Source organism: Alosa pseudoharengus, unplaced genomic scaffold (genome assembly GCF_046254945.1).
Source record: "Alosa pseudoharengus isolate Yale_2024_CS ecotype anadromous, Long Island Sound unplaced genomic scaffold, YU_APseudo_1.1 YU_APseudo_1.1_scf_6, whole genome shotgun sequence".
Taxonomy (NCBI): Eukaryota; Metazoa; Chordata; class Actinopteri; order Clupeiformes; family Clupeidae; genus Alosa; species Alosa pseudoharengus.
Window position 1 is genome coordinate 42,726,908 of NW_027468848.1, and position 14,280 is coordinate 42,741,187.

The window sequence follows — 14,280 nt, forward strand, 5'->3', positions numbered from 1 at the left end:
CTTATTTTTGATAGTTGATAGACTTTTTGTCAATGAATACACATGGATAAGTACATGGTGTACGTGTTGAACATATTTTAATCTGTATTTATAAAAAAATACTGTGGATTAGATGTAAGTGCTAAAATTATGATCGATAGTCTAATAATGGCATTATTAAGTGAAGAGTACCTGATGACTTGTTTAGGACTTAAAAAAAGATTGGGACTTGGACTTGGACTCGGCTTTGATGTGACTTGGACTTGGACTCGACTTGCCCTTCTCTGTATTTACTTGGGACTTGACTTGGACTTGACTGCTAAGACTTGGGACTTACTTGTGACTTGCCAAACAGTGACTTGGTCCCACCTCTGGTATTGACTGACCAGTCCAGTTTATTGTCCAGGTGGAGACCCAGATACTTGTAGGTGCTTACCACCTCCACATTGACCCCTTCTGACTGGCAGCACTATCATAAAGCAGAAGTGCTTGACCAGTTGGAGACTACGTTCACTGCCATGCACAACTGACAGACTGAGGAAGTCATTTGTTCCCAGGGCCATACAACTCTTCAATGCTTCACTTAAAGGAAGAGGAGAATTAGACTTCTCTGCATAGTCTATCTGCCTCCACACCTCCCTCTACACTTACACTTCCGTGACCTCTGACTGTACTGACTGTCCGTAAGCCCACTGTGTTACTGCTTAAACTGTCTACACTGTTTACTCGCTATATTATCCCATATGTACAACCCCTCCATATCCCAGTCTAGACTGTGGTCTAACATCACATCATACTTGACCACCATGACACACATCTTACTGAGCACCTTACCACGGCATATTGAATCACAGGGTCAGTCCCTACCCTGTCACTGCATATGCCTCATGCTTATACATTAAATTACATTAATATGGATCATTCATGCTTATACAGTACAGTACATTCATGTGGATCCTTGTTTTAGTATCTTTAGTGTCTTTTACTGTCCATTTTAGTCATGTGGATTTGTTTTTTTTATCATCCGATTTATGTTGTTGTGTGTGGTGTCATAAGCTACTGGGACCTTGAATTTCCCCTTGGGGTGGGTGGGTGGGTATGTATGTATGTATGTATGTATGTATGTATGTATGTTATGTTATGTATGTATGTATGTATGTATCTATTTATCTATCTATCTACCTAACAAATCCTCATGAAAAATGTACAGTTGCAACATATTACAATAAAACAAACTTTCTTACTGGTGTAACATCCATAAACGTATTAGCTTATTTTTGATAGTTGATAGACTTTTTGTCAATGAATACACATGGATAAGTACATGGTGTACGTGTTCTTTTGTGTTTTGCCCAGTTTTAGCATGGCATTCAGACTTACATAACACCTTCCTTAAGATCATCTTGATCAAGATCAAGATTTACATGAATTCCTGTGGTCCATCTTATGAAACAAATGACTAGTTATTGAGCATGTAAGTAGAGAGCACTTACCCTCAACCCTTTCAAATGTTAGTAGAACCTCGCACACATGCTCAGGGTAGTCAGAGGTGTACTGCACTGCTCTGTGCAAGGCTTTCCTACAGTGTAACGAGTCACCATAGGATCTGCAGGTACAAACATGAAGAAACATGAAATATATGTAAAATAATTGTATTACCCATCTTGATTTTAAAAAGTAATTTATTAACATTTTCCTTTTCTAAATAAAAGCCCAATCAACTCTAAATTCTGAATCTGATCTTACACACATCATAATTACAGTGCATAAAAATATATTCCTAGGCTTCTTATACTTCTTATTATTACAGTGCATGCAAAGCAATGCATGCTTTGCTTTGCAAAAGGCTATTTGTGACACTCAACCTAGCTCAACACTAAACAGAGATCATAGTAGGCTATTTTAGAATGACTTCTATCTATTGTGTAGTTAAACATATCATGGCAGCACCACTGAAACTTTATGGTCAATTCTTTGTATCATTCATTACCTTCCTCAAATTCAATGACTCATGGTGCAGAGCTAACAGTGCCAGGGATGTGGCTCATTCTTTTGTGTCTGTGTCCTGTGTGTGCATGCAGAATTCATTCCCTGTAAGGTCTTTCTTTCTCACAAGATGGCAACGACTGGAATAATAGTAAGGTAATGCACTGACTATACAATCATTTTTGGTACCTTTTCTTTACACTGACAAAGGTAAACATACTTTGGTTTGCCTGCAAGGACCCTCGCCACGGTAGCATAGAAGTGTAATGATTTTCTGAGCCTAGTTAGGGGCTTAACGTAGTGATTCATTTTCTCATTAACACAAAGCAGGACATGTTGACCTAAGGATACAAACTTTATATGACATGAGCAGGACATGCTGACCTAGGGATACAAACTTTATATTTGTGATCAGCCATCTGGGGATACAAACACACTAAAGGCCCGTACAGGGCAGTTCCAGCGTTATGGATGTGACAATTGGACTCATATTGGTAAACAAAATGCCTTAGAGTGGGGGCAAAATTAGTATCAGTGAATTAATTTGCATAACTTTTAATGTAACCTCTGTCCTCTGAATACTGAGAAATCCTCAAATTTCATATAATCAATTTCATCCTAAGAATACAAGGCATTTTATCAGCATTATGGATGTTACATGAAATGGACACACTTTTGTGAGAGATTACAGGTTTTCTACAAACTCTGTGAATTTTTAAGGAAACTGCCGAAACTATGATATATGTAGCATGAAGGAGACTTGAATGAACACAAAAAGTGTGTTTTTTCGTAATGCATTATGTAGGAAAAACTGGCGTTATGGATGTGACGGTTTCACGTTATGGATGTGACGTGTCTGAACCAGTCCTCGACAAACTACATAAAACACATAATTAAGTAGTGAATTTTGATATGAAACAATTGAAATAGTACCGTATTTTCCGGACTATAAGTCGCTCCTGAGTATAAGTCGCATTAGTCAAAAAATGCGTCATGAACAGGGAAAAAACATATATAAGTCGCACCGGACTATAAATCGCATTAATTTAGAAATGTAGGCCTATTTCACAAAATCCAAAACCAAAAACAGAGACTATGTAACTGGATTATTGAGGCCAAAAAGATTAATGTTAATGAAGACGAAGGAGTGAAGGCAGCCAAGAGGAGGGCAGGAAGGTCATTGCAAAGCAAAAGATTCACTGAAAGAAAATGCCATGTGGTACACCAAAATGTATCTAAAATGTGGAGAATACAATGCAATCAAGCATTTTGGGCAATGTGGAGTCACAGGCTGGCAGCAGATTAAATGCTCACAAGAGAAAAAAAGATGCAGTTTTAGACGTGACTGAAGCAAGCCAGGCGATAGGCCTATAGGCCCGACTGTAATTGTAAAGCAATTTACAAAAGATTCACTGAACAAAAATGCTGATATGATACATGAAAATTTTGCTAAAAATGTGGAGAATGCAATGCAATCAAGCATTTTGGGCGATGTGGAGTCACAAGCTGGCAGCAGATTAAATGCTCACGATAGAGAAAAGGACGTGACCGAAGCTGAGGCAAGCCAGGCAATAGGCATATAGGCCCGACGGTAATTGTAAAGCAATTTACAAAAGATTCACTGAACAAAAATGCTTATATGGTACATGAAAATTCTGCTAAAAATGTGGAGAATGCAATGCAATCAAGCATTTTGGACGATGTGGAGAGACAAGCCGGCAGCAGATTAAATGCTCGAGAGAGAAAAATATGCGGTTTTAAAAGGACGTGCAGACCGAAGCTGCAGCAAGCAGGTGATATTTAGAAATTTATTTCACAAAATCCAAGACTAAGAACAGACAGACTATGTAACTGAACACATTGAGGTCAGAAATATTGAGAATTCTACAGGGAATCTTGAACACGAAGGAGTGAATAGTGGCAAGAGGCAAGCCGAAGGCTGCTGACAAGTGCCTGACGCTATTGTAAAGGGCAATTCCATGCAAAGGTCATCCTTACCATGGAAAAAAAAAGTTGTGCATACGCAAATAGAACTGTTGTTAAAATCTTCATTTAGGTCTATATTTTATTGTTTGTAACTGATCTGATTGAATTTGATGGAGAATGACACTCTTTTTACATCATAAATATGGTGTGCAACCATACAGAAACAACATTTTTCACATGGTAATATTATACATATTTAAAAAGTGGATAAATGAACCCAAGGTTCAAACAAATTGTGTCATTTGAAAAATTCCAGATTGATAAGGGAATGGTAGAGCAATGTCTATGCTCAGCTTGCATTTAAGAGCACAACTCCTTACATTTGTAAGGCTTTTGTTTTTAAGTCAGCAAGTTCCATGGCCATGTCACATCCATAACGTTTTATAGGAAAAGTTTATGCTACACATACAGTGTTGATGCGACAATGTCCATAGTGTCTGTGCAAAGCTGATTTATATCAATGTAAAGTGTGATGACCAAATTGTGCCCCTTTTTTACTTTTAAAACCTTTAATGGTGCGTTATGGATGTGACGTTATGGATGTTACATAATGTGAATTTACAAGACTGGGGACTGGGGATTATACCTCAAAGCCGATAAAACGTCTGTTCTGGTGGCATGTCAGTTTCAACACATTTCACCTTAGTGTTTACAATTGACATTTCAAAGAATATTAGGTTGATCAAAACCACAGGGAGGCCTTGCCTAACCATTAGCAAAACAAACATAATATTAAAATACCTCCAGTGATTAGCCTAGCCATAGCCTATTTTCAAGTGGCCTAATAACGAAAATCTGAGCGATTATCTTCCTGTAACTGTCATACTGTTGTTGTACAGTAACTGGATTATCGTGTTAGCTGGTGAAGATGGCTGACTTTGCAGCTGGAGTTAACATAGCAACCTCCTTCTGTTGCAGATCTGTTCAGCCTGCCGTTCACGTCTGCTTAACACAGTTTCATTTTAAATGTGACGCGATATGCCATCATTTGAAGTGTCAGGTCCTCTGTAGCTAATACCCACAGAGTAACATGAGTAAGGGCAGCAATAAACTAGATGTACCGCATAGCGGTACAAAATATGACCGCCTCTCAGTCCTGAATATTCTCTTCGCAAAAATAAATCATGCTTGTCAATTTGTCTCCATCTCCTACTCCTGCAACTCATGTGCATGTAAATGAGTGTGTGCATATGTGAGTGTGCTTTTGTTTGTGTGTGTGTGTGTCTGTGTGTGTGCATGTGCGTATGCGTGCCTGTGTTTGTGTGTTTATGTGTGTGTGTGTGTGTGTGTGCGCGTGTGTGAGTTTGCATGCGCACATGCGTATGTGTGCGTGTGTGTGTGTTTATGTGTCTGCATTCATGTGGGTGGGTGTTTGTGCGTGTGTGTGTGTGTGTGTGTGTGCTTGCCAGTCTGTATGTGTTTATGTGTGTGTGCGCTTGCCTGTCTATGTGTGCGACTGTGCGTGAGTGTGTGTGCATGTGCGTGTGTGCACGTGCGTGTGCATGCTTTATGTGTGCAAATCACAAATGATTGGGTATGGGTTAGGTTGATGCGGGCTCTTGAGACTAACATACCATAAATATTTTGTCATCTTGGGTGCAACGGTTGAGGTAGGGCTAGTTATTTAGGGGAGTGGCCACCAAGTTTCATGTTCCCTGGTGTTTCAGTAACCTGGGAATCACTGACCAAAATTGATGATGGTAAAAGAAAAAAATAAATGTCTTTTTTATATTTTGAATGACTTGTTGTCCTGATTCTTCCTGTGAATCTTAGTGGGCTGAGGAAGCAATAATTTCATCGCTAGTTTTTCATGATTACTATTTCAATTGTTTCATATCAAAATTCACTACTTTGTTATGTGTTTTATGTAGTTTGTCGAGGACTGGTTCAGACACGTCACATCCATAACGTGAAACCGTCACATCCATAACGCCAGTTTTTCCTACATAATGCATTATGAAAATGATGCATAGTTTCAAAAACACACTTTTTGTGTTCATTCAAGTCTCCTTCATGCTACATAGATCAGTTTCGGCAGTTTCCTTCAAAATTCACAGAGTTTGTACAAAACATGTAATCTCTCACAAAAGTGTGTCCATTTCATGTCACATCCATAACGCTGATAAAATGCCTTGTATTCTTAGGATGAAATTGATTATATGAAATTTGAGGATTTCTCAGTATTCAGAGGACAGAGGTTACATTAAAAGTTATGCAAATTAATTCACTGATACTAATTTTGCCCCCACTCTAAGGCATTTTGTTTACCAATATGAGTCCAATTGTCACATCTATAACGCTGGAACTGCCCTAAAGCAATTTACAAAAGATTCACTGAACAAAAATGCTGATGTGGTACATGAAATTTTAGCTAAAAATGTGGAGAATGCAATGCAATCAAGCATTTTGGACGATATAGCGTATTGGCACAAGCTGGCAGCAGAACAAATGCTCGCCGAGAGAGCGAGAGAAAAAAAGATGCGCATTTAAAACCAGGGCCTAAATTTCAGCACGGGATTGCGCATAAATTATTACTACACTCTAAAAAAGACTGGGTTATTTTCTCAACCCAATCGTTGGGTTGAGGCGGTCAGGGCATTTTGTGTGGTTGTTTTTACTCATGTTGGGTTATTTTCTGTAACCCAGCTTGTTGGGTTGATAGTTTAGGACAGCGCCCCTCCTCTCTCCCACCTGACGTGGAGTACACTACCCAGCACCTGGGTGACTTTAACACAGCTGCATAGTTATTTGAGAGTTCGAAAAAACATCGTTATTCTTCCAACCGTCCAGTCCACCAGCTGTCAGCATGCATTGGAAATCAGGCGATTTCGTAAGGTATGTATCTTTAACTTTTTTTAAAATGTTTTATCCAGACTGATTTTAAAAGTCCACCCAGAGATGTAGAAGCCTTCATGATATGAATGGATATTCTGCCTCAAACAGGTTAACAATTGTGTCATTCATGCTAACTAACGTTAGCTAACATTAACTTACAATTACTGTTCATGTTAAATATACACAAAGACAGACTCATAAAAACATAGTTCTTTGTTCACTGGGTATGAACTGCTGACAGAAACAAAACGAACTTTTACAACGAACTAAAATGAGCATACCAAGCTGGTTGACATTAGCAGACCATATAGCTAGCATCAATGCTAATTAAATATGCTTCGTGGTGGTTGTACGTTAGCCTAGACTATGGTTGCAGCTAACATTTGTCAGCTAATATTAGCCAACAATTCATTCAGGGTAGCTCCATATTATAGCCATGTAACTTAACGTTACTGGGTGTTTTTGGTTGTAGCAGAGAAGACGGGCTCTGGTTGTAGTAGCACTATCAGACAGTCATTTAGATAACGTTACCCGGTAACGTTAGCATCTAGAACTAGAAGCTACAAGTTATTATAACTGCATAGGTGGTCATGGTTTCCGAGTGTGTTGCGCTAATATTTTGTTTCCTGGTGGATTTTTAATGTTTGTCAACATCATTCAATGATAATGGTTCATGAAAATCTTGAGATAAAGTTCTGTAAATAACAGTGATTAATGCACTCTTTTTTTTCTTTGATTCACAGGGGTGATCCCCAAAACGGACGGTGGAATCTGCCTGCCTTCATGGAAGTATCACAAGCTTTTTCTAGCTATCTGTTCAAAAAATAAACTGCCAAATAAATAAATGTTGAACTGTTTTATTTCATTGCATGGCTATTGTTGCCCATTGGATGGATTTTAAAACATTATATTGTAACATTAATGATTTGCAAACATTTATTTGAATTATTATCAATTAATAGTGATTGGATTAAGGAGAAAAATAAGATATAAATTAGGTCAGCATAACCCAGAGATGACAGTGAAAATAATATAAATCCTGGGTTATATAAAATAGCCTACCCAACAATTATGTAGGTTTAACCTAACAGTTTTGTTACGATAACCCAATGTTTGGGATAGACTATCAACCCAACTCATTGGGTTAACCGAACAACCCAATTTTCGGGGCTAATATAACTCAGTGCTGGGCTTGACCACTATTTACCCAGTGGATGGGTTGAAATTGGGTTGTTTTTAACCCAATGTTTTTTAGAGTGTAAGTATTGAGCTTACTAATAAAAGTCCCGCAACGCTAGCCATCATAATGCGATAAATTCCCACACATTTTACAGCGCTGTCTGACGTTAATCTAATAATGGAGAGGCCTGAAAACGGACCAACTCTGACTTCAATTGAACGCCATGCAGAGACACACACACGTGTGCGCAGGACCACTTTGGGGGTGCCTCTCTCTCTTTGCTCTCTCTCTCTCTCAGCAGGATTTGTCACCGCTAAAGTCAAATTATTATAGCCTATTACGTGCTTCTACATCAACCGCTATCGACAGGAAAGGAAAAAAAAACATTTAGCGATCAGGAACCCCAAACACAGAAGCATGACAGCCTATAATATAACGCGAGAGAACATGGATGTGTTCTCCATTTGAGGAACGTTATAATCGATTGCGGACGTGAACAGACAGCTACAGACACGTAGCGCATAGTAGGCCTACTTTCACTTTCTGTGCGTATTCACGTGAAAGATAATTAGGCCTAGTAGCAAAACAGCGATCAAATATTACATGGCAGTGAGTTTTGTTTTTAAATGTTTTCATGCATGTCCAGATAACGGGTGAGGAATGTTTAGGGGACAGACTATCGTGAATTCTGAATTTATGGCTGGGCAAAGCACAGCACCTTTATTTGGACCATGGCTTGTAGCCTATTCGAGTCAGCTAGGCCTTCATTTCTTGCGTTTTACTGTGAGACATAGGCCTATACTTTTCGTTTGGAGCAGCATACCAGTAGGCTATCAATGGCATTGGGTCACTATTAAAGGAATTATCCGGAGTAAAATGCACTTTCATTTACGGATGATTGGGGGTACATACGTTGAGTTGACATCAAAATCATGTCATTCGGATGTGTTTTGAGAAAGTTCGATTGTACCGTTTTCAGTCACACAACTCGTAGCCTGGAAGTGAGCAGGGCATTTCAATTTCGCCGCTACAAAACGCTATTTTTATACCTCTTCTACAGTTCCAAACAACATAACACTTACGTGGTAGTGAGTAGAGTGTCCCTAAAGCCAAACCGAAGTATCCCGAGGTCTTTATGTGGTCGAATAGAGAGTCCAGAATGAATTTCATCAAGCCAGTACCTTTCCTTGTCAACTCAACGTATGTACCCCCAATCATCCGTAAATCGATCTAAAGTGCATTTTACTCCGGATAATTTCTTTAAGTTTCATGTATGAAAGAGTGTCGGGATGTCCATCCGCTTATTGCGAGATAAAGCATCCGCTTTCATTCATTCATTCATTCATGGAACGTGTGCTGTGCTGCAAGGGAAACCTTATTCCGTATAGCCAAAGAGGTCTAAGATAGCCTAAATTTAGTTATTTTTTAAATTATGCATGATTTACTTTTTTATAAAATTCGTAGGCTGATGCCTGGCAGCAACAATTGTGTTTAAATGTAGGTTAACCTGGGGCTGCGTGCTACTGGTAGCTTGAGAGCAATGTGTTGGAGACTCATGGTGTAGGACAATTACTTTGTTGGCAACAATATTAAACCAACCAACAATATAAATTATTAAGAAGAGCTATTTTATGAGTTAAATTGAAACAAAATTATACTGGCTTTTATTTGTCCGAATCTGAGGCCCAGCTATAAATAGAATCCCGGCAGTAATTTGAGGATTTAAGTATGCATGTGTGTTTCACGACTTGTGCATTTGAGAGCGCTCTCTCAAGGCTGTAGACGATAATGTTTTATGTAGGGTTCATGTCAGTTAATATAAATTAACATTTAAAAACATGTTCAATTATATAATTTTTTTCATATATAAGTCGCACCTGACTATAAGTCGCAGGACCAGCCAAACTATGAAAAAAAGTGTGACTTATAGTCCGGAAAATACGGTAATCATGAAAAACTAGCGATGAAATTATTGCTTCCTCAGTGCCCACTAAGATCCACAGGAGGAATCAGGACAACAAGTAATTTAAAATATAAAAAAGAAATGTATTTTTTTCTTTTACCGTCATCAATTTTGGTCAGTGATTCCCGGGTTACTAAAACACCAGGGAACATGAAACTTGGTGGCCACTCCCCTAAATAACTAGCCCTACCTCAACCGTTGCACCCAAGATGACAAAATATTTATGGTATGTTAGTATCAAGAGCCCGCATCAACCTAACCCATACCCACTCATTTGTGATTTGCACACATAAAGTACATGCACGTGCACACACGCACATGCACACACACGCACATGCACACACACACACACACACATGCAAACACACACACACACACATGCACGCACGCACAGTCACACACATATAGACTGGCAAGCACACACACACACACACATAAACACATACAGACAGGCAAGCACACACACACACACATGCACAAACACCCACCCACATGAATGCAGACACATAAACACACACACACACAGGCACGCATACGCATGTGCGCATGCAAACACACACACGCACACACACACACACACACATAAACACACAAACACAGGCACGTACATGCACACACACTCACACACACTCTTATAAACAAAAGCAAACTCACATATGCACACACTCATTTACATGCACATGAGTTGCAGGAGTAGGAGATGGAGACAAATTGACAAGCGTGATTTATTTTTGCGAAGAGAATATGCAGGACTGAGATGCGGTCATATTTTGTACTGCTATGCGGTACATCTAGTTTATTGCTGCCGTTACTCATGTTACTAGCTACAGAGGACCTGACACTTCAAATGCTGGCATATCGCATCACATTTAAAACTAGAGAATGTAATTCCGGGGAATTACGAGTGCATGAAAATGAAGCTAGGACAGATATAGCATAGCTTAATAAAAAGTTGATAGTTTAGACGTGGACAGTTTAAAAGTTGAATGTTGATAGTTTAACAGTTGTTAATAGACAGATAGTTTAATAGACAGATAGTTTAATGAATGATGAAAGTTAAAAAGTTATATGTAGATAGTTTAAAGGTTGTTGACATACTGATAGTTTAATGCGTGTTGGTAGACAAAAAGTTTAAAGGCTCTATATAGGTAGATCGTTGACGATAACTGACAGTATGGAATGACTCTAATGTTTGCTAGTAGTTATGCTAACAAAGCTAATTATTTTGACCAAGTAACTTAGCTCATGTTTTCTAGCAGTTTTGGAAAAAATGCTAACAATGCTAACATGCTAACTATGCTAACCATGTGACTCAGCTAACTTAGCTAATAAATTTTAGCAGTTTTGCTAAAATGCTAACAATGCTAATGATGCTAACTAGCTAACTAGCTAGTGAGGACTTTTATTTTGAAAAGGTTAAATTATTTGCTAGATAGATGAGGTTTAATATAGTTGGAATGACTGAACAGTTAAATAGGTGGATAGTTTAAAAGGTTAAATTATTTGCTAGGTAGATGAGGTTTAATATAGTTGGAATGACTGAACAGTTAAAATAGGTGAATGGTTTAAAAGGTTAAATTATTTGCTAGGTAGATGTTTAATATAGTTGGAATGACAACTAGGTAGACGAGGTTTAATATAGTTGGAATGACTGAACAGTTAAATAGGTGGATGGTTTAAAAGGTTAAATTATTTGCTAGGTAGATGATGTTTAATATAGTTGGAATGACTGAACTAGGTAGACGAGGTTTAATATAGTTGGAATGACTGAACAGTTAAATAGGTGGATAGTTTAAAAGGTTAAATTATTTGCTAGGTAGATGAGGTTTAATATAGTTGGAATGACTGAACAGTTAAAATAGGTGAATGGTTTAAAAGGTTAAATTATTTGCTAGGTAGATGTTTAATATAGTTGGAATGACAACTAGGTAGACGAGGTTTAATATAGTTGGAATGACTGAACAGTTAAATAGGTGGATGGTTTAAAAGGTTAAATTATTTGCTAGGTAGATGATGTTTAATATAGTTGGAATGACTGAACTAGGTAGACGAGGTTTAATATAGTTGGAATGACTGAACAGTTAAATAGGTGGATGGTTTAAAAGGTTAAATTATTTGCTAGGTAGATGATGTTTAATATAGTTGGAATGACTGAACTAGGTAGATGAGTTTTAATATAGTTGGAATGACTGAACAGTTAAATAGGTGGATGGTTTAAAAGGTTAAATTATTTGCTAGGTAGATGATGTTTAATATAGTTGGAATGACTGAACTAGGTAGACGAGGTTTAATATAGTTGGAATGACTGAACAGTTAAATAGGTGGATAGCTTAAAAGGTTAAACTATTTGCTAGATAGATGAGGTTTAATATAGTTGGAATGACTGAACAGTTTCTCAGGCTTATAGCATAGAATGAGCCTGTATGCTTAAAGCCTGAGAAACTGACAGTTGATCTAAGTGGCCTGGCCACCTGGCACAATATTCTAATTGCTATGATGTCATAAAGCCTGAGAAACTCAGTTGATCCAGGTGGCCTGGCCAGAGCCATATATGAGCCATCCAGGTGGCCTGAACACCTGACATAGGATTCTAATTGCTATTGTGATGTCATAATCTAATGTTAAGTCAATGGGGAAATTTTAGTAGTTTTTAATTAATATTTTCAAAAGTATAAAAGTTACAAAGTTGAAAAATACATAGCTGAAGTCACATAAGTAAGACCTACGCAACGCAGTTTGAATGAAGTTTCTAAGTTAAACGGTTGAAGCTGTATTAAATGCACAAAAAGCGTTAGAAGAAGAATAATAACTAGAAAAGCATTTCCTGAAGGAAATACAGTGCATGAAAATGCAAAAAATATGATGTAAAATATCATACAGAGTAAAAACAAACTATATTGGTTGCTAAGTAGATGAGGTTTAATATAGTTGGAATGACTGAACAGTTCAATAGGTGGATAGTTTAAATGGTTAAATTATTTAGGTAGATAGTTGACGATAACTGACAGTTGGAATGGCTCTAATGTTTGCTAGTAGTTATGCTAACTATGTTAACAAAGATAATAATGTTAACCAAGTTACTTAACTTAGTTAACTTAGCTAATGTTTTCATATTTAGTAGTTATGCTAACTAGCATGTTAACTATGGTAACCATGTTACTTAGCTAACTTAGCTAATCATTTTTAGCAGTTTTGCAAAAAATGCTAACTAGCATGCTAACATGCTAGCATGCTAACTATGCTAACCATGTGACTTAGCTAACTTAGCTAATCATTTTTAGCAGTTTTGAAAAAAATGCTAACTAGCATGCTAACATGCTAGCATGCTAACTTTGCTAACCATGTGACTTAGCTAACTTAGCTAATCATTTTTAGCAGTTTTGCAAAAAATGCTAACTAGCATGCTAGCATGCTAACATGCTAGCATGCTAACTATGCTAACCATGTGACTTAGCTAACTTAGCTAATCATTTTTAGCAGTTTTGCAAAAAATGCTAACTAGCATGCTAACATGCTAGCATGCTAACTATGCTAACCATGTGACTTAGCTAACTTAGCTAATCATTTTTAGCAGTTTTGCAAAAAATGCTAACTAGCATGCTAACATGTAAGCATGCTAACTATGCTAACCATGTGACTTAGCTAACTTAGCTAATCATTTTTAACAGTTTTGCTAAAAATGCTAACTAGCATGCTAACTAGCATGCTAACATGCTAGCATGCTAACTATGCTAACCATGTTACTTAGCTAACTTAGCTAACTAGCTACAGTGGGTAGGAGTCATAGTTGATGACAAGTAACAGTTACAATGGCTGAACAGTTAAAAAGTTCAGTAGTTTAAAGGGTTAAATTGTTTAACAGTGAAATATTGTAGTGAGGACTTTTATTTTGAAACAGTTTTTGGCAGAGGAAGCAGTTGAACAGGATGTGTAGTCTTAATAGGGCCAGTTTGTATGTTTTAAAGCCTGAGACTGGCAGTTGATGCAGGTGGCCCGAACACCTGCCATAGGATTCTAATTGCTTAACGGCTCTATTGTGATGTCATCAGCCCATGTTAAGTCTATGGGGAAATTTTGATTAGTTTTTAATTAATAGTTTAAAAAGTATAAAAGTTACAAAGATGAAAAATACATAGCACCCATGTCCTAAGTAAGACCTACGTAACATAGTTTGAATGAAGTTTCTACGTTAAACGGTTGAAGATGCATTAAGTGCGTTAGAAGAAGAATAATAATAAAATGCCTTGGAATAACAGTACAGTGCATTTTCATGCACTGTAATAATAAAATGCCTTGGAATAACAGTACAGTGCATTTTCATGCACTGTAATAAGAAATTTTGGAAGAACAG

General features: G+C 37.5%; 1 protein-coding gene across 2 annotated transcripts in view; it reads right to left on the reverse strand.

Moving 5' to 3' along the window:
* Positions 1–14,280, reverse strand: part of sart3 (spliceosome associated factor 3, U4/U6 recycling protein) — a 151,332-nt gene that overhangs the window by 48,658 nt on the left and 88,394 nt on the right. For both annotated transcript variants that reach the window (XM_076270131.1, XM_076270130.1), the window contains exon 13: positions 1,473–1,585. In XM_076270131.1, the coding sequence (XP_076126246.1) occupies positions 1,473–1,585 (113 nt within the window). The remainder of the gene's footprint in view (positions 1–1,472; positions 1,586–14,280) is intronic.